At 33.2% G+C, this 21,924-nt stretch overlaps 1 protein-coding gene across 1 annotated transcript; it reads left to right on the top strand.

Annotated features, from left to right (window-relative positions):
• Positions 1-588: 588 nt before the first annotated feature.
• LOC133203242 (uncharacterized) lies at positions 589-20,902 on the top strand. The gene is made up of 4 exons (XM_061339062.1): positions 589-696; positions 12,376-12,481; positions 18,328-18,437; positions 20,820-20,902. Exons 1-4 carry the CDS (start codon positions 639-641, stop codon positions 20,900-20,902), a joined length of 357 nt encoding a protein of 118 aa, XP_061195046.1. The 5' UTR covers positions 589-638.
• The last annotated feature ends 1,022 nt before the right edge of the window (positions 20,903-21,924 follow it).

Consider the following 21,924-nt stretch of genomic DNA (forward strand, 5'->3'; position numbering starts at 1 on the left):
TGCGTCAAAATTTAATTCGAATTAGCTTCGCTTAGCGTTCACACGAAGCTAATGCGAAGTAATTTAATGCGCAGTAAACTAATTCGAATTAAACTAATTCGCATTAAATTCTCCGTGTGAACGCGGATCAAATTTAATTCGCAGTAACTTACGTTTAATTCGAATTAAACTCTCAGTGTGAACAGGGCATTAAGTTCTTTCAACTGCAGTATCCAATTAACAATTTTATAATAGCACATGCAGTATACAACGACATTTTTACGCTACTTGGTGAAGCCAGAAGCTCCTACAATGGCACAAGTGGAAAAAAAAATCTGGGATATCTTCATGACACAGAGCATCTGGGTTTACCATTTTTTACGTATACATCAAAACATTCGTCATGATAATTAAATAATTAATTAATAGTATATCTTATTTGAAGCATTCTCTCTTGAATAATGACAGTAGCTCCGCCTTCTCTGGGTCAACGTTTGTAGAGGTTGGCATTAACAATCGTAATACTAGCTTTCCCCTTAGGAAACCCTGCCGACGGCATTCAAGAGAGTGTATGTGTGTGCGTTTAAAACAAAATAGGGCAAAAAAAAAATCCAAAGGATATTTGACAGCCTCTTTGACCCATTGCAAGAAAAGACAATATGAATTCTAGATCTCTAATTATAATCGGAATTACTTGTATTTCCATGTGCTTCTCAGGTGAGATAAAATCGATAGTCTAATATCAGTAGATATTTATTACATACGTGCATTCAAACGGAGACGAGACGTTCCTTGTTTTGGGAGGGTGGGGGTGTTATCGCGGGATGTTGAATTATTTAAAGAGACAGAAGTCTGTGAGTATGAGCGTAAAGTAACATAAAGTCTAGCCTATCTTATTGATCCGAATTTTCCTGGCGGCGAGTGATCGGTTATCGACAACGGATTAAAACGCCGCGAACAGAGAACACGTGTTGACGCATAAAAAGAACTTATATAAAAAAAGACGTTCTGTATAAGGATTTATAAGAAGATTCAAAGACGAACAGAACTTATAAAATTGTAAAACAAGTTGTATAAGAAAAGAACGAAATAAACTGTCTTTAAAAACAAGCGTAAAAAGATTGAATGACATTGTACGTTACAATAACCTCTTTTCGTATTTGTGGTAATTTATTTGACCTCCATCTATCTGACGGAGCGATTCTTTTTCACAGCCCGTCCCCTGTAGATAAATTTAGAACGAAATGGAAAGAAAAGTTGGGTTAAATAACAATGCAATTTTCTAATTTCTTTTATATTCGATTCTTACTAAAACTTTGCATTGTCAGTAGTGACACTCCTTATATACAGTGTTTGTAAAGCACAAATCGTGCTTTGTCATAAACATTGATAAACATGATAAAATCACAAAAAATTACAGACACAAAGTATCAAGGAGGAGGAAATGGACTATCCCCTTTTATTCCGAGAAAAACTAGTTTCATTTAAATTTAGATGGAAATTTTCATTTTATGCATGGCCGTTCCCAACCCATGCACATTTTTTTTTGGTTTTGATTTGTTTTGTTTTGTTTTTGTTTGTTTGTTTGATTGTTTTGTTGTTGTTGTTGAAAGAACGTGTCCACATGTACATGTACATCATTAGGGTATAAAGAGTACCATTAATTTGATTGTCGGTTGCGTATTTAAATTCCTGTAACCATTTTCAAGGCAAGTTGTTTATTGAATAGCTCCTGAAAGCGTGCCCAGTTCAGTAGTGTGAACGTCATTATAGATCGCTAACCTTTGTTCAGTTCTCTACAAACTCACTTGTATGGGGCCACAATGGGGAATCCAAGTTTGACGTAGCAATCTATAGGAAAAATCTTTAAAAAATCTTCTTCTTGAGAACCACTGGGCTAGAAAAGCTGAAAGTTTTATGGAAGCATTCTGGGGTAGAGTAGATTCTAAATTGTTCAAATCATAACCATCGGGGATAGAGTGTAGCTACAATGGGGAATCCAAGTTTTACATTGAAATATATAGGAATTTTTTTAAAAAAATCTCTTCTTCTCGAGAACCACTGGGCCAGAAAAGCTGAAAATTTTATGGAAGCATCCTGGGGTAGTGTAGATACTAAATTGTTCAAATCATGTCCCCCTGGAGTAGGGTGGGGCCACAATTGGGAATCCATGTTTTACATTGCAATATATAAGAATAATCTTTAAAAATCTTCTCAATAATCACTAGGCCAGAAAAGGTGAAACTTTTATGGAAGCATCCTTTTGTAGTGTATATTCTAAATTGTTCAAATCATGACCCCCAGGGATAGGGTGAGACCACAATTGGGAATCCAAGTTTTACATTGAAATACATAGGAACAATCTTAAACAATCTTCCTCTCAAGAACCACTGGCCCAGAAAAGCTGAAACTTATATGGAAGCATCCTGGTGTAGTGTAGATTCTAAATTGTTCAAATTATGACCCCGGGGTAGGATGGGGCCACAATACGTATTACAAGGGGGACATCTGGTGAAGAAAAGCAGGACCAAAGTTACTCAGGTGAGCGTTGTGGCCCATTGACCTCTTGTTTTTCTTTCAAATCCATGAACTATTATGCTCGTAGTAAATTAATAACTGATCACTCTTTATTTACATCTTTAGTGAGATTAAAAAGCAGGCTGTCCCCGCGTTCCTTGTAACACTGTAGTCTTAATTGTGAAATGTTCTTATCATTTTATAATTTAATGTTTGAATACAATATTTAGACAATGACTTTGATTATCCATGATCATGATACATAATTTAACCATTTTGCCCCATTTTTAGGTCACCTAAGTCAATCAGATGACCTATTGCTATTTTGTTTTTGTTGGTCATCATCTTTCATTCGTTTTTCTTCTCTTAAGAAATTTTAATCAATTTAGGCATATAGAATTAATGGCTGAAGAAGTACAACTTTTGTTAATTATCATCGTCCCTTCTCCCCCTGGATCCCGAGGAAAGGGGCTAAAACCATCAAAATAATTTGTGCTGTCTTTAAAAATTTTTACTCGTGGACATCAAGCAAGCAAACTGTTGGCATGATTGTAATAAGAATTGAGCCCCTTCCAAAGTTTTAAATTCTTGACCCCAGTATCAGGGGATCTGGAGTTTGGGTGGGACTGGAATGATCATGATGGTCATAAATTATACTAGTAGTGAATATGCATTACTTCTTTGAAATCTTCTCTCGCCCTGTATAATTAGCAGGTAAACTAGGTTCATGGCTATGCTGAGCAAGGATGCCGTTTCCAAATTTGTTAAATTTGAGGTCCAAAAAGTCAGGGGTTCTGTTATGGGAGGAGGACTCATTTGAACATTTAGTAAAAGTGCATTTTTATGCCCCAGTAATCGAAGATATATAGTTTTTTTTTCATATCCGTCAGTCTGTCTGTCTAGGTTTCTGTTTGTCCGCAAAATCTTTAACATTGCCCATAACTTTTGATTGGTTGGAGCTAAGGCTCTCTTTTTTTTAATGCTTTATTTTGAAGCCTTTTTTCATATGTATAAATACAAACACATACCACACAATTTACACCCACTTACCATCACACTTACACACACTCGGACAGTGCACTTTCTAAAATAAAATACTATACACAAATGTAGACATATGACAGTTAATCATGCAATTTATCAAACAAAAAAAAAAAAAAAAAAAAAAAAAAAAAAAAAAAAAGGATATACCAAAAGGAGAAGATATAAAAACCAAAAAAAAAAAAAAAAAACAAAAAAAAAAAAAAAAACAAAAAACAAAAAAAAAAAAAAAAAAAACAAAAAAAAAAAAAAAAAAAAACAAAACAACAACAACAACAAAAAAAACAAACAAACAAAAAAAACAAAACAAAACAAAACAAAACAAAAACATTTTTCATCACTTGTTGTATACATTATCATACAGGGCCCATTTACTAATTATTTTGTCCTTACATTGAAATATTTTTTCACAATAATTTTCTATGTTTCTGTAATATTTAAATAACCTTACAGCATCAATAAATATTGGCGTAAAACCTTGTGATCTTGAATAATAAATAATTTTTTTTGCAACTAACAGAAGAAAATTTTCTAAACAACTTCCCTTTACCAAGTAAAACAATCCTTGTGGATATTTTATAATCATTTTCAATGACATTAAACCATTGTACAAATTCATTCCAAAATTCAGTCACATATACACAGTCATAAAATACGTGAATTATTGTCTCTGTTTCACTATTACAGAATGTACATTAACTATTTTCTGACAGCTTAACTTTATAAAGAAAGGAGTTAGTAACAATAGAATTCATCAGTACTCGATATTGAAAATAAATTATTTTTGTCTCTTTTGTGCATAATGATGCATTTACAAAGTAGAATTTCCTGTTTTTTTTCTGAGATTGACTCATCTAGTAAAGTTTCCCACTTATCTTTTTTTGAAGTTGGGGCTATAAACTCCTTTTCTTTCATGATATGATACAAAAAATTAACATTATTTGTTGATAACAATTTTTGTACAAGACATATTTCTGGTTCAGTATTTTCAGGAATTCTATTTTCTTTAAAAGGAATGAGTTTTCTTTTAATTTTTGAGGGTATATTTAAAATCAGATGAAAATAGTTTAAATAATTATTAGTACCAAGTACATCTTTTATTTCATTGAAACATTTTATTTTCCCATTTTCCGACACTAGGTCGTTCAGGTTCTTAACACCTTTTTCAACCCATTTTGTATAAAATTCCAACTTTTTGACATCCACAAAATTTCCAATATTTAAGTACAAATAATCTAATACATGTACAGGACTTCAATGCTTTTATTACATGTACATCTTTCCAAAAATTATTATCAATGATTTTAACAAATTCTTGAAGATTCCCTTTAGATAAATAAAAAATGAAATCAACACTTTTAAGTTTGAAAATACAATGTAGCAAATGTTGCCATGCACCTTCAGTTTTGGTCAGATACCTCTTTACCCATTTTAACTTGATATATGAAATGAAAGATGAAAAGTGTAGCATATTTAAACCACCATCCTCATATCTCCCGATAAATGTATTTCTTTTAACCTTTTCTGACTTGTATCCCCAAATGAATTTGAAAAATGTTTTGTTTATTTCATCCAAAAGATCTTTTGGGGAGTCCGGCAGTGCAGAAAATAAGTATATAAGCTTAGGGAGAGTTAAAGTTTTGATAATTGTGATTTTCCCTAGTGGTGTTAAATCTCTTTTTGTCCATGATCCTAACAATCTCTTAATAGAGGTAATTTTTGTTTGAAAATTACTTGTAATCATATCCTCAAGGTTATTAGTGAAAAGTTATTCCAAGAAGTTTAAAACTATCTTTTCCCCAACCAATTTCCAAATCTGTACACAAAGTTTCTGCTGAACCTGTTTTACTTCCTAACCACACTGCCTGTGATTTAGATATATTAAGTTTCAATCCCGATACACTACCAAATTTATCAATAACACTCATTGATTCTCTTAGAGACGATTCACTTCCATCCAGTAGTAAATATGAATCATCTGCATATTGCCCCAATTTGTTTTCTTTCCCCCTCAATAATAATACCTTTAATGTTTACATTTTTCTTGAGTGAAATTGCTAGTAATTCAAGCGTGATGATAAACAAATATGGAGCTAAAGGATCTCCTTGTCTGCAACCCCTCTGAAGACTAAAAAAAATCTGATAAATGGGCATTATTTATTACACAACTAGTACTAGAGGAATAAAATGTAAGAAACCACTTAATCAAGGAGTCACCAAAATTGAATAATTGTAGTGCTTTGACAATGAAGTCCCACTCTAGAGAATCAAACGTTTTCTCAAAGTCTAATAAAGGTAGAAGTCCAGACTGTTTTTTCTCTCTCAAATAGTCAATAAGGTCATTCAGAAATCGAGTATTTTCACCAATAAATCGTCCCTTTATAAATCCCTTCTGTGTATCACTGAAAATATCATTCAGAACCTTTTTGATACGGTTTGATATGGCACTTGAACCGATCTTATAGTCTACATATAGTAATGAGATAGGTCGCCAGTTTTTCATATATCGCCTATCTTTATCCTCTTTTGGAATACAAGTTATTATACCCTGAGATTGGAATGAAGACATTTCCCTGTGTAATATCCTTCATTTAAAGATCGAATAACAAGCACTCCTAAATCCCTCCAAAAAAATTTATAAAATTCTACAGTGAAGCCATCAGAACCTGGTGATTTTTTATTTTCATTTTCTTCAATACTTCCGTACACTCTGCAAGCTTTAAGATTCCTTCACAATTCTCCTTTTGCATATCTGATTACCTAACATTATGATTTAGGAAAGCACTTTCATTTAGTGATGTTTGACTACAGTACTGTTTTTTACTTTTGTATAAATTTGAGAAAAAAGACTTTTGTTCAACTAATACAAGATCTTGTTTCATTATATGATTCCCATCTGCATCAAAAAGTTCTGATATAGTTTTATTAACAAAATTTCTTTTTTCCAACCTACAAAAATAGTCTGTATTTCTTTCTCCCTTTTCATACCATGTAGCTTTGGACCTTAGCATTAAACCCTCAATATATTTTTCTCTTGAATTCTGTAAGGAATTTTTTTCTTTTTTTCAAGAAGTTTTACATTTTTTGTCTGTCCTTCAACGTTTACCTTATATTCTAAATTTAAAATTTCTTTTTCCAGCATTTTGCTCTCAGACTTTAATCTTTTAGTCCTTGCTGATGAATACTCTATAGACAATGATCTTATTTTCATTTTCAAGATTTCCCAAAACAGTTGATCAGTAATATGAAATGTAATTGTCTCTGTTTTGGATATTTCTCCTGAAACCATGTATTCTTCTATAGTTTCAGTTATGACTTTCCTTACCCTATCTGTAAAATCATTTTCAAACAGAAGTTGAGAATTAAATTTCCAGTTCCCTTTTCCTCTAGTGCTATCATTTGTTTTAAATTTCAGAATAATTGCTGAGTGATCAGTTCTATAACCAGGAATTATTTTAGTATCAAGTACTCTACTAAATATACAGTGGGATACAAGGAAATAATCAATTCTACTTTGAATTATAGGGTTTGACCTTCTCCATGTATACTGACCTCCTTCTTCATTCCAAATTCTCCAAGGATCAACAACCTCCAATTCCATCTTAAAACTTAATATTTTTCTTTGTGCATGTGGATTATTTGAATTTTTAACGTTAAATGTGTCCTTTTATGATCCTGAACTACATTCCAGTCCCCACACATTACTATAGACATATTTTCTAATTTATTGACTTCAGTGTGTATATTCTGGAAAAATTCTGGACTATCTTTATTTCGGCCTTACAAATTAACCAATGTAAATCTGATATTATTTGCAGTAATATCTAATATAATATATTTACCTGAGAGGTCCTCTTGTACAGAATGGATTTGAAATTCACAGTTGTTCTTAAACAGCTACTCCGGCTGAGCTACTAGTATAACTACTAAATACAGATTTATAACCCCATTCGGATTCCCATAACTTCTCTACCTCTTCTGTACTATGAATTTCTTGAAAATATATAATAGAAACATTCTTATTTCTTACCCAGTTGAATACGTCCCTGCGTTTTTGACAATTTGATGAAAAACCTCTAACATTCATACTTAAATTATTTAAGCTTTCAACCTTTGACATGTTAAGTTAATTCTTTACATTCTAATTCCAATGAAAAAACTGATAAATTTTTAAGGCTTTGAGAAAAGCAGATAAACTGTTGGCACTATTATTATGATAAATTACATATAATTGAAAGTGCACACATAAACTTACACTTACACTCAAACATGGAAAACCACAGAAAGTTATTGACTCTTTACATTTTTTAGGCATACCTCGCCTTTAGGCAAACGTCACCCTTGTCCTTTAAGCTCCTCCTGTTTGTGGACATTTTCGAAGTACATGCTTATATCGCAAGTTTTTTGTCAATATCATCCCTTACATCCATCTTGTGTCTTTTCCAATTTGTATCCAACACAAAGATGTGTCCATTGTAGTACCACGCACTATCTACAATATGTTGTCTCTCCTCGGCCCTCAGTTTTCTCAGCAGCTGCGCATTCATGTTGGTTATGTGATCAAACATTATAAAGTCCTCTTTTAATTGTTCTCTCTTTATAATCACCGACCTCCTCACATCACTACTAACAAATTTGACAATCACAGGTTTTGGGTGATTTTTGTCATTTGATGGAATTATGTGAATTGCCAGAATGTCCTTTGGGTCCAAAGTGACCCCTGCTTTTTCAGCCACCCGAGCACATAACTCCTCTTTTAAATTCTGACCCTGTTGTTCTGGCCAATTCAGAATTTTGATATTGTTTTTCTGGGAGTATTGTTGATTCATATTTGCCATGCTAATTGCTGTACTGGCAATTCCATTTGTTTCTTTCAACTGTTTTTCCAATACACTGATCCTTTTTTTTCAGCTGTGATACATTCCCCATATTGGTGTCATTGTCCATCATTAAACTATCCACCTTGTCTGAGAGTTGCTGTCTCATCGTGGAAAGTTCTTGACCATGTTGACTCTTATTCTCATCCATGTTTTTAGTTCCTGCAACATCTCTACCTTAATTTCCTCTTTGATCTCCTTCTTAAGCTCCTCTTTCATTTCCTTCTTTAACTCCTCCTTTACCTCCACAATAACACTTTTGACTAGATCCTTTATGTCATCTTTGGTCACCAGTTTTTTAAGGGTCTCTTGTACGGAGGAAAGAGTAACTTTGATGTTGTCCATTTCTGAATTGTCATCTTGATCTCCTGCAGATGAATTTCTCCTCTGTTTGCTTGCTGGTTTTATAGATACAACTTGGCCTTTAACCTCAGCTGAGACTGATGACAGTGACAATGAAGGTCTTCCTTTGTCCATTGTCTGTTTGGTGTTTGATCTTCCAGCTTTCATGTCCTTTATTTCCTTTGTTGACATTGTAATGCTCCACAACACTACACAGTTATACAGGTAAACACAAGATGAACACAAGGTGAACCCAAGTAGTAGCACTTAGGTGAATACTAGTCAAACACTACTCAAGACTTCTCTTTCAATTTTTGAAGAAGGTAAAGCAAAATCCAAAACCACTATTTTTACATGAAACTATCCTCTGATGGAAAAAAAAAACAGTTCATTAAAAACCACTATGAGTATCTTAATTCCACAAAAACAAGAGAGCCCTGAAAACACCTCCTCACCCAACAAGCATGACCTTGACCTATGGCTCTCATGTTTCAAACGTGTCTTCCTTGTGACATGGCCTTTCTTTAGGTATCATTACATTTGACCTCTTTACCTTGACCTTGGAGTTCGACCAAATTTTGCTAGAATTTACCTAATTTTACCCTTGGACATAACTTTTGAACGGTTGGTGCTAAGGTCTTCATACTTTACATTTATATTTATTTTGACAAGACCATTCTAGGGATTAAATATTTTTGATTTTTTTGGCCTTGACCTTTGAGTTTGACCAGCTTTCCAAAAAATTAACTTTGGGCGTAACTTTTGAAGACTTAGTACTAGGGCCTTCATATTTCACAGATGTATTCCTTGTGTCAAGGCCTTCCTTTGGATACTAACAATTTTGATCTTTTGACCTTGGCCTTGGAGTTTGACCTACTTTCGAAAAATTTAAACCTTGGCCATAACTTTTGAACAGTTGATGCTAGGGATTTAATTTTTCACATGTATATTTCTTTTGACAAGGCCTTCCCCTGTGTACCTTTAATTTGACACTTTGACCTTGACCTTGGAGTTTGACTTGCATTTGAGAAACTGCAAACTTCGCCAAAAGCTGTCATACAGGGCATCAATTATTATTGATTGCTCTATTGATTATATAGTGAACATGCATTGACTCTTTGAAAATCTTTTCATCTGCTCCTGGATATTAAGCAATCATAGTATATTACATATGATGAGAAAGAGTGTTTCTTCTAAAAAATTGATAATATCATGACCCCTGGATCAGGTTCTGGTTTATGACAGGGCTATGCCTTTATTGATTATATAGTGAACATGCATTAGTTATTTGAAAATCTTTTTCTCTACTTCTGGATATTTAACAGATATTAAGAATTCATGTTTATGAAGAGCAAGTTTGCCTCTTCTATAATTTTGAATTTCATGGCCCTGTGTCAGAGGTTCTGGTGTTAGGACAGAGCTATATAGATGAAAATGTATACATTCTTTAAATGACTTCTCTGTCCCTTTGTATTTAGTGGACAAATTGTATGGATATGTTAAGCAAGGATTTCTTACACTTATATATTTTTTATGAGGTATTTGGCTCTAGTCTTTGGCACCTTTTTTCAGCTCTTCCAAGTCTTTTTTATTTAAATATTTTGGATTTCCAACGTTTCGGCTCGAGCATCACTGAAGAGACATAATTTTTCGAAATGCGCATCTGGTGCATCAGAATTAGTACCGTATAAGATTGACATTATACTGAAACTATGAAATTCGTACCCTCTGGACCAGTGGTTTTGGTGATAGGGCGGGGCTCTTAAACATATATTTTAAAAATGTACAATTTCTTTGAAAATCGTATTTTCTGTCCCTAGGTGCTTTTTCTTTTCATTAATTGTGGATTTCTTTGTGCTAGGGCCACTGGTACTGGAGGGAGATGGGGGAAAGGGGGCTCTATTGATTATAAAGTGAAAAAAAACATTTTTTTCTTTGAAAATGGTATAAATGAGCATGGTTATGGTTATCAAGTGTGCGTCTTCCAAAATTGTGAATTTCGTGGATCCTGGGTGTTAAGGGTTTCTGGTATTAGGGTGGGGATGTGTTGAACCTTTAGTGGAAATGCAATTATTTATTCTTTGCTCCTTGGCAAACAGAGTACAGTGTTGTAATAAAAAGAAAAAAAATTGTTTAAAATCTTGGCTTGGAACTATTTTTTGATGTGGGTTAAAATCTTGTTACACTTGTACTTCAAAATGATTTGCATAATAAGTACTACAGAATTAGAATTATTGACTAATAATCACGAATACTTATTATTAGTCATCTTTTATAAATGAAACATATACACTGTATGTGAGAGTCCACTTTGACACATAGTCTACTTAGACACATAGTTAAAAATGAGAAATATTTTTTTAATAAAATGATTCAGGGCAGAACCCTGTAACATTAGACATGTTAGGTAAATAGAAGTAATCATAGCACGTGATTGCTTAAACAACAAAATGCTTTATTCGTTTGTTTATTGAGAAATTAATGGTTTCAGCCATTGCAGAGAAAATAGAGTTGGTTATGTAATTTCTGCAATGGTTTGAATCAAACATTGAACATTCTACAACAAAAACTGTGGGAGAAGCAGTCTGCCTTTCAATAGGCTTATTATTCATTCCCCTCTCCTTCACTGCTAGCGTTTTCATCCGTTATCATGCATTGTCCATCAGTGATTCAGTCGTAAGCTATTGAACTTTTCATCTTCTTCTCTTGAACTACTGTTACAACTTTTGCATATAACATTAATGGGTGTAAGGGTAGAAAAAAAATGTAAAATTTCATGACCTTAGGGATGGGGTTAAAATCATCAAAACAAGAGCTTTCTTTAAAAATCGTATTCTTTTATTCGTGGACATGAAGAAGTCAAACTGTTGGCAGATTTATAATAAGCATTGAATACTCTGCCAAAATGTGAAATTCATAGCCCTTTGGCAGATGTTCTGGAGTTAGGCTGGGGATCTAATATTCATATGGTGAAAATGCGTAAATTATTTAGTCGTCTTTTTTAGCAGATAAACTAGGTGCTTTTTTATGAATCTTGAAAAAAATTGTTCTGCAAGGTAATAAGCAAAAATACTAAATGCAGGGTTATCATCACATGATGTGAACTTAGGAGGCATCATCAAAAATTGTGAATTTTATGATCCATGGGTCAGGGGTTCTTCGTGGTGGGGTGAAAGTGCATTATTTCTGTGATAACCTTCTATGCTCCAGGGTATTTAAAAGATGAACTAAATGCATGGTTATGACCAGGAAGTGTACTTCTTCCTTAAAATTGTCCTGGCCCATTAGTGAGGGGTTCTAGTATTACTTCATATTATACGCCTTTTGTAAGGGCTTTGGGTGTTAGGGCGGGGCTCTGTTGGATATATAGTAAAAATGTATTATTTCTTTGAAAAAGTTCTTTGAGCGTGGGTATATAGCAAACATACTTTGGACACCTAGGACAGGGATTAATTGATTAAATAGTAAATTGCATAATTTTTAAATCCCCATGTGCCAATATTTTTCCTCAAACCATGAAAATCTGACCCGACGAAGATATGTGATTTTACAGTATATAAATTTAAATATAATGGGGACATTTCTTTCATTATACAGAAAAAAAAATTACTTTTTTCAGGAGTGTCTTCAGAATGTAACATGGGAGAGATGTCCAAATGTTTTGAGGGGTTTGTAATGCCAAATATGGAGTCATTGTCAATGCAAGATTTACAGACCATGTGCGCGTGAGTAGTTTTGTATTTTGACTTATATTTCTTACCACTCAGACTCAGAAGAGACAATTTAAAAAAACCCTGTGATTTTAATAACTCATTCATTACTTCGGTAACTTGACTGTCATTAAATATTGTCAATACAACATGGCCGTAGGAACCGGGGGGTACGGGGTGGGGGGGGGGGCTGTCCCTATAATTATGCCGATATATAGAATATTATAAAACTTAGCTACTATGTGCTTGTACCCTCAATAAAACCGTCTGATGACCTTTTTTTTTTCTTTTTTTGGGCTTGTCAAGGAAATTTGGTAGTTGATAGTGCCCCCAACTGAAAATGTTTGCCCCCTCCCCCAACTGAAATTGCTTCCTATAGGCCTGTACAATAAAAGCCAAGAATTACAAAAATTATGTCAGGGTTTGACATTAACCTGTAAAAGTACTAGACCAGTCGGGCTACGTTCCATAATTTTTACTAGCCCTGGCCATAAAATCACTAGTCCTTACTTAACCTGAAAATTTACTCTTTATATTTGAGAATTTTAAAAATTAATTACTATTGAAACCATTTTCAGCTCTTTTGAGCAAAGGCTCAAAGAGCGTATGCTATGGCCATTTAAGTGGTGTGCTGTGTGCTTCAACATTTTGGAATATGGGCCATAACTCAAGAACCCCTGGATCAATTTTTGACAAATTTGTCACAGAATATTTTGGTCTAAGTGCTCTCATTTATACTAGAAACAGGGATATGACCTTAAAAAATGGAGACAATTAGGGAAATAAAAACAAAAGTAGTGTTTGCTAAAAACCTTCTCCTCAAGAACCACTGGGCAGATTATCACTAAACTTACATATAAGGATGAGGATATGTTACAAATTTGAAATTGTTCAAGGCATCACCCTGGAGTAAAAGGTATGGTCTTAAGGTCACTTCAAAGTTGACAAAAAATTATGTTTTCTCAAAACTTTGATATTTTGATTACTTATAAGGCCTAGGATAATTAAAACTTTTAAGTTGATGCATCTTAGACCTCGTATCATGACTCAAAAAAGGTTACGGTGACCTACTTTATGAATTTTGCATGTATTAATTTTCAATTTGATTTTTTGCATATTTTGGACATTTTGAAGTCTATGATCATCAAAACTTATCATTTTTTGCATTATGGAGCCTTGAAGTGTGTCAATTAAAAAGTAAGTCACTGTGACCTAATTTCTGAGTTTTATGGTTAATCTTTTTTTTTAAAAACATTTAAGGTTATTATTCCAGATACTAAGAGGTTTAGAATCATCAAACCTTGTACATGTAAGTTGATGCATCTTGGGACTTTAAAACATATTAATTAAAAAGTAGGTCATAGTGACCTACTTTTAGAATTTTGCAGACATTCATTTTCAAATTGTTTTAAAATATATTTTGGACACTTTGATCATCAAACCTTGTTTGATGCATCTGAAGGCCTCAAGTAATTTCAATCAAAAAACTTTTGGAATTTTATGGCTATGTTTAAATATTTTTAGATGCTAATTATCGTAAAATCATCAAACTTAGTCAGTTGATGCATCTTGGGTTCTTGAAGTGTTTCACCTGAAAAACAGGTCACTGTTACCTTTTTTGAAATTTTATGACTATATTTAGATACTTATTGGCTTGATGCATCTTGGATCCTCGAAGGGTGTCAACTGAAAAGAAGGTGTCTGTAACCGACTTTGGAATCTTATGACTGTAATTAAATATTTCAGATACTAATTGACTTAAAATCATCAAAGTTTGTCACTTGACTTATCTTGTGTCCTCAGAGTGTGTCAACTAAAAAAGGTCACTTTGACCTACATTTGGAATTTCGTGGTTATATTTAAATATGTCAGATATTTATTTTCATAGAGTCATCGAACTTTGTCAGTTGCTGCATTTTTGATCTTTGGAGTATTTCAGTCAAAAAGTTGATAACCTCTATTTTGAATAATATGGCTATAATTTTATATTTGAGATACTAAAGAGCTAAGACGAACTTTATCAGTTGATGCACCTCTAGTCCTCAAAGTTTGTCAACTGAAAAAGTAGGTCACCATGACCTCCATTTGGGGAATTAGCTTAGAATAATCAAATTTTGTCACTTTATGTATCTTTTGGTCCTCAAAGTGAGTCAACTAAAAAGTAGGTCACCTTGACCTACTTTTGGAATTTTATGGCTATATTGAATATTTCAGATACTAATTGGCTTAGAATCAGCAAACTCTGTCACTTTATGCATCCTGGATCCTCCGAGAGTGTCAAATGAAAATTAGGTCACTGTGACCTACTTTTAGAATTTTATGGCTATATTTAAGTCACCTGTCACTCAGCTGACCTATTGCTATCCGTTTTTGTCGTTGCGTTGTGCGTTAAGATTGAACATTTTCAGCTTCTTCTCTGAAACCGCTCAACCAATTTCAACCAATCATGGTATATAGCATCTATTTGTGAAGGGGAACAAAAATTGTGAACTTCACTGTCCCTACACCATGGGGTCTGAGGGGTGGGGCTAAAACCACCAAAATTAATGAAATCTTAAAAAATCTTCTTCTTTACTCCTGGACATCAAGCAGTCAAACTGTTGACATGATTGTAATAAGTATTAGTTCTCTACCAAAATTGTGAAATTCATAACCCCAGGTCAGGGGTTCTGGTGCTAGGTTGGGGCTATATAGTTCAAATAATGGAAGTGCATTATTTATTTGAAAATCTTCTCCTCTGCACTAACTTAGTATATAGGTATGAGGAGCAAGAGTGCTTCTCCCCAAATTTTGAATTTCATGGCCCAATGGTCAGGGATTCTGGTGTAAGGACGGAACTCTATTGACTATAAAGTAAAAATACATTAATTCTTTGAAAATTTTCTCTTCTAGTGAGTTTTAAATAAACTATCCAAGTACATAGTTATGAAGAGCAAGTGTGCTTCTTCAGAAATTATGGATTTCATAGTCCCAGGGTCAGGGGTTCTGGTGTTAGGGCAAATGGGCTCTATTGATTTTATATATAGTGAAAATGCATTAATTCTTTGAAAATCTTCTTCTCTGCTCCTGAGTATTAAATAAACTAATTTAGTACATAGTTATGTTGAACAAGGCTATCTCTTCAAAAATTGTGAATTTCATGGCCCCTTGATCAGGGCGTCTTGTGTAAGGGCGGGGCTCTATTGATTATATAGTAAATGCATTAATTCTTTGAAAATCTTCTTCTCTGTTCCTGGGTAATGAATAAACTAACAATGTACATGAGCATGGCTGCCTCCTCAGAAATTCTGAATTATATTGCCCCAGAGTCAGGGGTTCTGGTGTTAGGGCAAATGGGCTCTATTGATTATATATAGTGAAAATGCATTAATTCTTGGAAAATCTTTTTCTCTGCTCCTGAGTATTATTTGAGTATTATTTAAACAAAATCCATGGTTATGATAAGTAAGGATGCCTCCTCCAAAATTGTGAAATTCATGGCCCCAGGATTGGGGGTTCTCGTGAACTGGGGCTCTTTTGATTATATAGTAAAAATGCGTAATTTCTTTCGAAATATTTTTTCTACTCCTGATTATAAAACAAAGAAAGGTATTAAACAAACTAACTTAGTATATAGTTATGATGAGCAAGGATAGGATGCTTCTTCCAGAATGGTGAGTCTCATGGCCCCTGGGTCAGATGCTCTGGTTTAAGGGTGGGGCTTTATTAATAATATCGTGAAAATGCATTAATTGTATTTAATAATCCTGTCTGCTACTGGGTATTGAGCAGACAAACAAAGTGCATGCTTATGACGAGCAAAGGAGGTGGGGGTCATATATATTGGATAGATATAATGATGAGGATACCTTGTAAATTTCATGACCCTGGGTCATGGGTTCTGATGTTAGGATAGGAATGTGTTAATTCTTTTAGTGAAAATGCATTATTTCTTTGAAAATCCTCTGTGCTCCTAGGCATATTGGAGGCAAGCAGAGTAGTTTTAATAAGCAAAGGTATTTTTGTCAGAATTTTGAACATCTGCACCATTTGGTTAAGTATTCTGGTCTTTGCCAGGACTCTGTTAATTTGTATTCTATTGAGAAAAGTTATTCCCCTTTGCCATTCACTTTTGATAATTAATCACTGTAAATAATATAATTGAAAGGTTTATAGAAAAGAGAATTATGCAAGAATTTTTATTGTATAATACAAAAAGTACTTTCGTAGTTTTGATGATCAGGTAGACCTGGAAATGAATAAAAATGAGACAAAAATAACTTATCTTTTTAAATGTTCTTCAAAGGCCAAGAAAGGCCAATGTGAGAGGTAATATGGGGTTAAAGGTAGATATTTTGTCAATAGTCTGCGTGGTAATAGTGCTAAATGGGGGACTGATAAATACTACACCAATTATTTTGTTGATTCTTATCATACTATTTTTCTTGCTTTTGGGCAACAAAGCTTTATTTAGCAGTTAATGGATCCTCTAAACTGTTGTATTATACTCAGGTGACTGTTAAGGCCCTTGGGCCTCTTGTTAAATATTTCAGATACTCATTGACTTGGAATCATCGAACTGTGTCACTTGATATATCTTGGGACCTCGGAGTGTGTCAACTAAAAAGTAGGTCACTGTGACCTACTTTTTGAACTTTGTGGCTGTAATTAAATATTTTCAGATACTAATTATCATAGAATCAGCAAATTTTGTCAGTTGATGCATCTTGGGTCCTCAAAGTGTGTCAGTTGAAAAGTAGGTCAACACAACCTACTTTTAGAATTTTATGGCTATATCTAAATATTTCAGATTTCAGGTATCCCAGGTTTAAGTTTTCAAGGTAGATTTCTTTCCAAGAAATTCCAAATCACGCATTGATCAGCCTTGCCGACCGACTGAGAATTAGACCAGCTTGTCAGTGAAAAATTTTCCAGTAAATTATCTGCAGAGCATTATATTTGGGAATAAAGTGGAGAATCAGCCCCTTCCCCTCCTTTTCCCCCAATGCCTTTCGAAGATTGCAGATACTACATTTTTGGCCAAAACATTTGAGAAGAATGGCCAGGTTCATATTGTAGAGTATATTTATGTTTTTTGAGAAGGTTTAAGCTAAAATAGGATTATGTCTATTTCTTAAGTGAGCATAAGCTCTATGTTACTAAACATAACTGGATGGATGATGCATCTCGTATTAAACTTGTTAGGATGCTTGATCTGTCCAACTTTTCTGCATAAGTGGCCAAGGTTAAATATTTCAAAAGAAGGTCAATCTCCAAGGTCAAAGTAATAAGGAAAAAAAAGTTGGTTCCCCAAGAAGAAATGTACAATATGAATTCCCCAGCACCAAATTTTTAGAAGATTTAGTGGAGGTTAAATTCATAAGTAGGACAAAATCCATGGACAAGGTCATAGGATCAAAAATGATGATATCAAGAGAAAGAGCTTATCATAAGGAATGTACTCATGAAATATGAATGCTCTGACCTTATTAGTAAAATGTTCTTGTCAAAGTTAATGTTTGTTGCTGACAAACAAACAAACCAAAAAATCTGTTTTTCCTAGATCTTCATTTAAGAGGTATAAAAATGGTACGAATGAAAAATCATAACCCTATCAATTAACATCCTAAATTTTGTTTCAAATTTTATTTCGTTTTTTTTTTTGGTCATGTTTGTCAATATTGAAAGCATAATTTCAGCAAGTTAAACATTATGATATCGGCCATGTTTGTTGCAATGCTTTTGTAAAATACGTATAGCATGTCTTCATAAAAAAAAAAACCCACAGAGAAACAATAATGCATTCGTCCACATTGCCAGAAAATAGTTTCTTACCAGTTTAATGACAGATATTAAAATGCCATAAATATTATATTTTACAGATCGGTTAGAGGTGTGAAAAGCTGTATTGAGCCATACAAAAGTGCTTGTGCAGCAGATTCAACCTTTCAGTCGATGATGAGCGGTATGACTCTGGCTGCTGGGTATTGCGGTAACTACTAATTAGTCATTTATTTGACCTTCGAGTGAAATACAAGCAAATTCAAAGAATAGTCACTAACACAAGTTACCCTTGTCGTCATGTTGATTGGGATGCAATAATTAATGGAACATTTTTACTGTCTTGTCTGCGTGCCCTGATTTGTCTGTTCATTTAAAAAAAAGATGTAAATTTTTGAATTAATAAAAGTTAAGACCAAGATGATTTTTTTGGAAGATTGCATCAGATTTTAAGTCAGTTAATATATGTAATATAAAAATTAATATATAAATTTATATTAATATATAAATATGTTAAAATATATTAATCCCTCTGAAAGATCTTGTTATTAGTAATATACTTGTAAAAAATTGAAAAAGCCCTGTCTGTACTAGTCGAAAAATTTCGACCAAAGTTAAAGTTTGATTTAAGAAATTCAAAACATTTATTTCTGAAGAAAACAAGCTAATTCAGAGAATGTGTGTCCCCCGCTTAGGGGTAAAAAGAAGAACATGCGCAGTTCGGGGGAGGGGGTCACACTCCTCCCCCCTGGTTTTGTAGAATTATTAAATGTATACATGTATATTGAAGCAAATAAAAAAATGCCAACATGGATATAAAGATTTGATTGATTATTCTTTAATATGTGTATAGAAGATTCTTTTTAATTTATAGAATATATATCACATTATAATAATGATTTTATGAGTTTGTACACGCCAGACGTATAACTTTCTCATTTCACATGTTGGATAGTATGATATAGTAAATCAAAAAAAAAAAAAAAAAAAAAAAAAAAAATTAAAAAAACCCCGGATCGTCCGGGATTTGAACCAGGGCCTCTCGCTTGCTAAGCGAGCATCATAACCCCTAGATCACGGAGACACTTGATTATAGAGCAAATTAAATCCAAACAGTAGGTCACATGTAATGTTTATATTCACGTTCGATATTGTCAAAATTTTACACAATGGTGTTTAATTTAGCCTTTACTAAACAGTTCTAATAGATGTAATTAGAATATAAAGTCCGCCGACAACCTGTATTATACGTAATAACTCTCCACATACCCCTGTGCTAAAAATAGTTCCAAGCGACTTTTAATATACAATAAATAAAAAAAACGGGGCTTGACACTTTGAGAGGGGCAAGAGATGCCATAGGGAGGTATGGTATTAAATTTCATTGCAAAAGGTCAAAAGCTTTTTGAGATATCGCCCGGAAGCGAAAGTTTAACACACAGACGAAATTGGTGAATTGACGACCTTGAACTTTGACCTTTTGACCTCAAAATCAATAGAGGTCTTCCATAGGCCACAGGAAGTTGTTATGTAAAACTTCATTGCAAAAGCTTAAAGAATTCGCGAGATATCGGGGGGAAACGAAAGTGTTAAAACAGAGAGAATTTATAATTTATGACCTTGACCTTTGACTTTTTGACCTTTTAACCTAAAAATTAGTAGGGTTCTTCTTTAGGCCATAGGCAGTTGCTATACAAAATTTCATTGCGAAAGCTCAAAGGGTTCTTGAGATATCGCGCGGAAACGAAAGTGTTACAGACAGACAGAAATACAGACGGACGGACGGACGGACAGACAGACAGACCCAAATTAATATCCCCCACTTTCAGTGAAAGCGGGGAACAAAAAATTGTCTCAAGTAATGCACACATAATTTAATATGAACGCCTTATATTTTCTAATTCAAAAGTTATTGCCAATGTTGATTTTTTTCAAAGTAGGTAAGACTTGAATATCAAGGTCATGAGGTTGAAATTGTACTATATTTAAGAAAAAGTCTTGTCACATGCAGGTAATACTCATTTGAAATATAAAGGCCCTATCTTCTTTCATTCAACAAATATGATTATTGTAAATTTTTTTTAAAAAGTAAATCAAACTTAATATCAAGGGGTCAAATATCTTAGTGCATTTGGAAAGGTCTTATCACAGGTAATGTGCATGTAAAATATGAAAGCCATGTTTTTTTCTTTAAAAGTTATGACAATGGTTAAATAATTTTGTGAGAGACAGACAGATGAATGAGATTTAGTGTCCCCTTTCTTTCACAAAAGTGGGGAAAACAAAAATTTGCACATTGAAAGGGGAAAGAAATTTAATTTTTGTTTAAATTTCAGCAGATTTTCATCTTAAAAATAATTTACTTTTACCATCGCTGTAACATGCATTGATCGGCTTTAAGTCGATCCTAATCATAGTAGCTTTTTGTGCAAAGTTTTCTGAAATGAAATTTAAAAAATCAACTTCTGAAGAATAGTTGCATTCTTAGTTTCAATCTAGAGCTAATATTCACATCTTAGCACCATGAAATAAGGAAATCTCAAACAGAGATGAGTAACAAGTAAATTTCAATGCTTGATTTTGATTTTTGTAGGAGATTCTGGCTGCAATTTATTGAAATGCTTCTCTGATGCTGGGATTAATTTGGACAATACTGGGGGTAGCTCAAAAAAATAAGTTGGTAAACTCCTGTTTATTATATACTTTGTATATATTCAGGTAAAGTTTATAAATTATGTAATCCCTAACAAAAAAGTACTATAGTTAACTATAGTAAATCAAAGTTTTCACTATAGTAAATCAAAGTATTTTTACTATGAAATTCAGATCGAAATATTTTTTTTTTTAATTCCTACAAGTAATTTTATGAAGTTAATAAGAAATATTTGTTGTATATTTACGTTTTTTTTAAATTACATAATCGGTATGTAATTTAAGAAATGTCAAGGCTCTAAATCTTCAAAAAGTTCTACAGTAAAGCTCCATAGTAAACCAAAATAAAAAAGTATTTACAATAGTTAACTATAGTAAACTATAGTTAACTATAGTAAGTTTTTGTTAGGGATGTAAAGTTTTCTTTTTTTTTTTTTTTTTTTTTTGCATTTGATGATTGTTACCATTTGTCTTATTAACTCACCTTAGCCGAAGGCTCAAGAGAGCTTTTCTGATTCAAGTTTCTCCTTTGTTCTTGTAATTTTTTTTTTACATTTTCATATTCTTCTCCACATCCACTAGACCAGTTTTGAACAAACTTGCTGCAGAGCATCCTTGGGTAAAGGGGATTTAAGTTTGTTCAAATCAAGGACCACACCCTCTTTTAAGGGGGATAATTAAGAATTAGTGAAAATTAAAAGGCATCTCTCAAAAATGTTCTTCTCATAAGCTAATTGTCCAGAAAAAGTTGAAACGTATGTAAAAGCTTCATTACATATCGTAGATTGAAGTTTGTTCAAATCATTACTCCCTGGATTATGGTGGGACATCAAAAGAAGATAAAAAAAAAAATAACAGGAACATAAAGGAAATATCTTTACAAATCTTCTCAAGAACAACAAAGCCATGATTTTTAATATTAATACAGAAGTATACTCATGTAATGTAGATTCAAGTTTGTTCAAATCATGGCCCCTGGGGGTAGGATGAGGCCACAACAAGGGATCAAAGTTGTTCATAAGAATTAATGTATATTGGATTTATCT

The sequence above is a fragment of the Saccostrea echinata genome, unplaced genomic scaffold (genome assembly GCF_033153115.1).
Source record: "Saccostrea echinata isolate AGI-Se365-2 ecotype Australia unplaced genomic scaffold, CSIRO_AGI_Sech_v1 ptg000049l, whole genome shotgun sequence".
Classification (NCBI taxonomy): Eukaryota; Metazoa; Mollusca; class Bivalvia; order Ostreida; family Ostreidae; genus Saccostrea; species Saccostrea echinata.

Excerpts from the sequence above, each read along its gene's own strand:
- LOC133203242 (XM_061339062.1), top strand. The coding sequence starts at position 639 with ATGAATTCTAGATCTCTAATTATAATCGGAATTACTTGTATTTCCATG. Across the intron at positions 697-12,375 it reads TATTTCCATGTGCTTCTCAG|GAGTGTCTTCAGAATGTAAC; the intron begins GTGAGATAAAAT and ends TACTTTTTTCAG. Across the intron at positions 12,482-18,327 it reads GATTTACAGACCATGTGCGC|ATCGGTTAGAGGTGTGAAAA; the intron begins GTGAGTAGTTTT and ends TATATTTTACAG.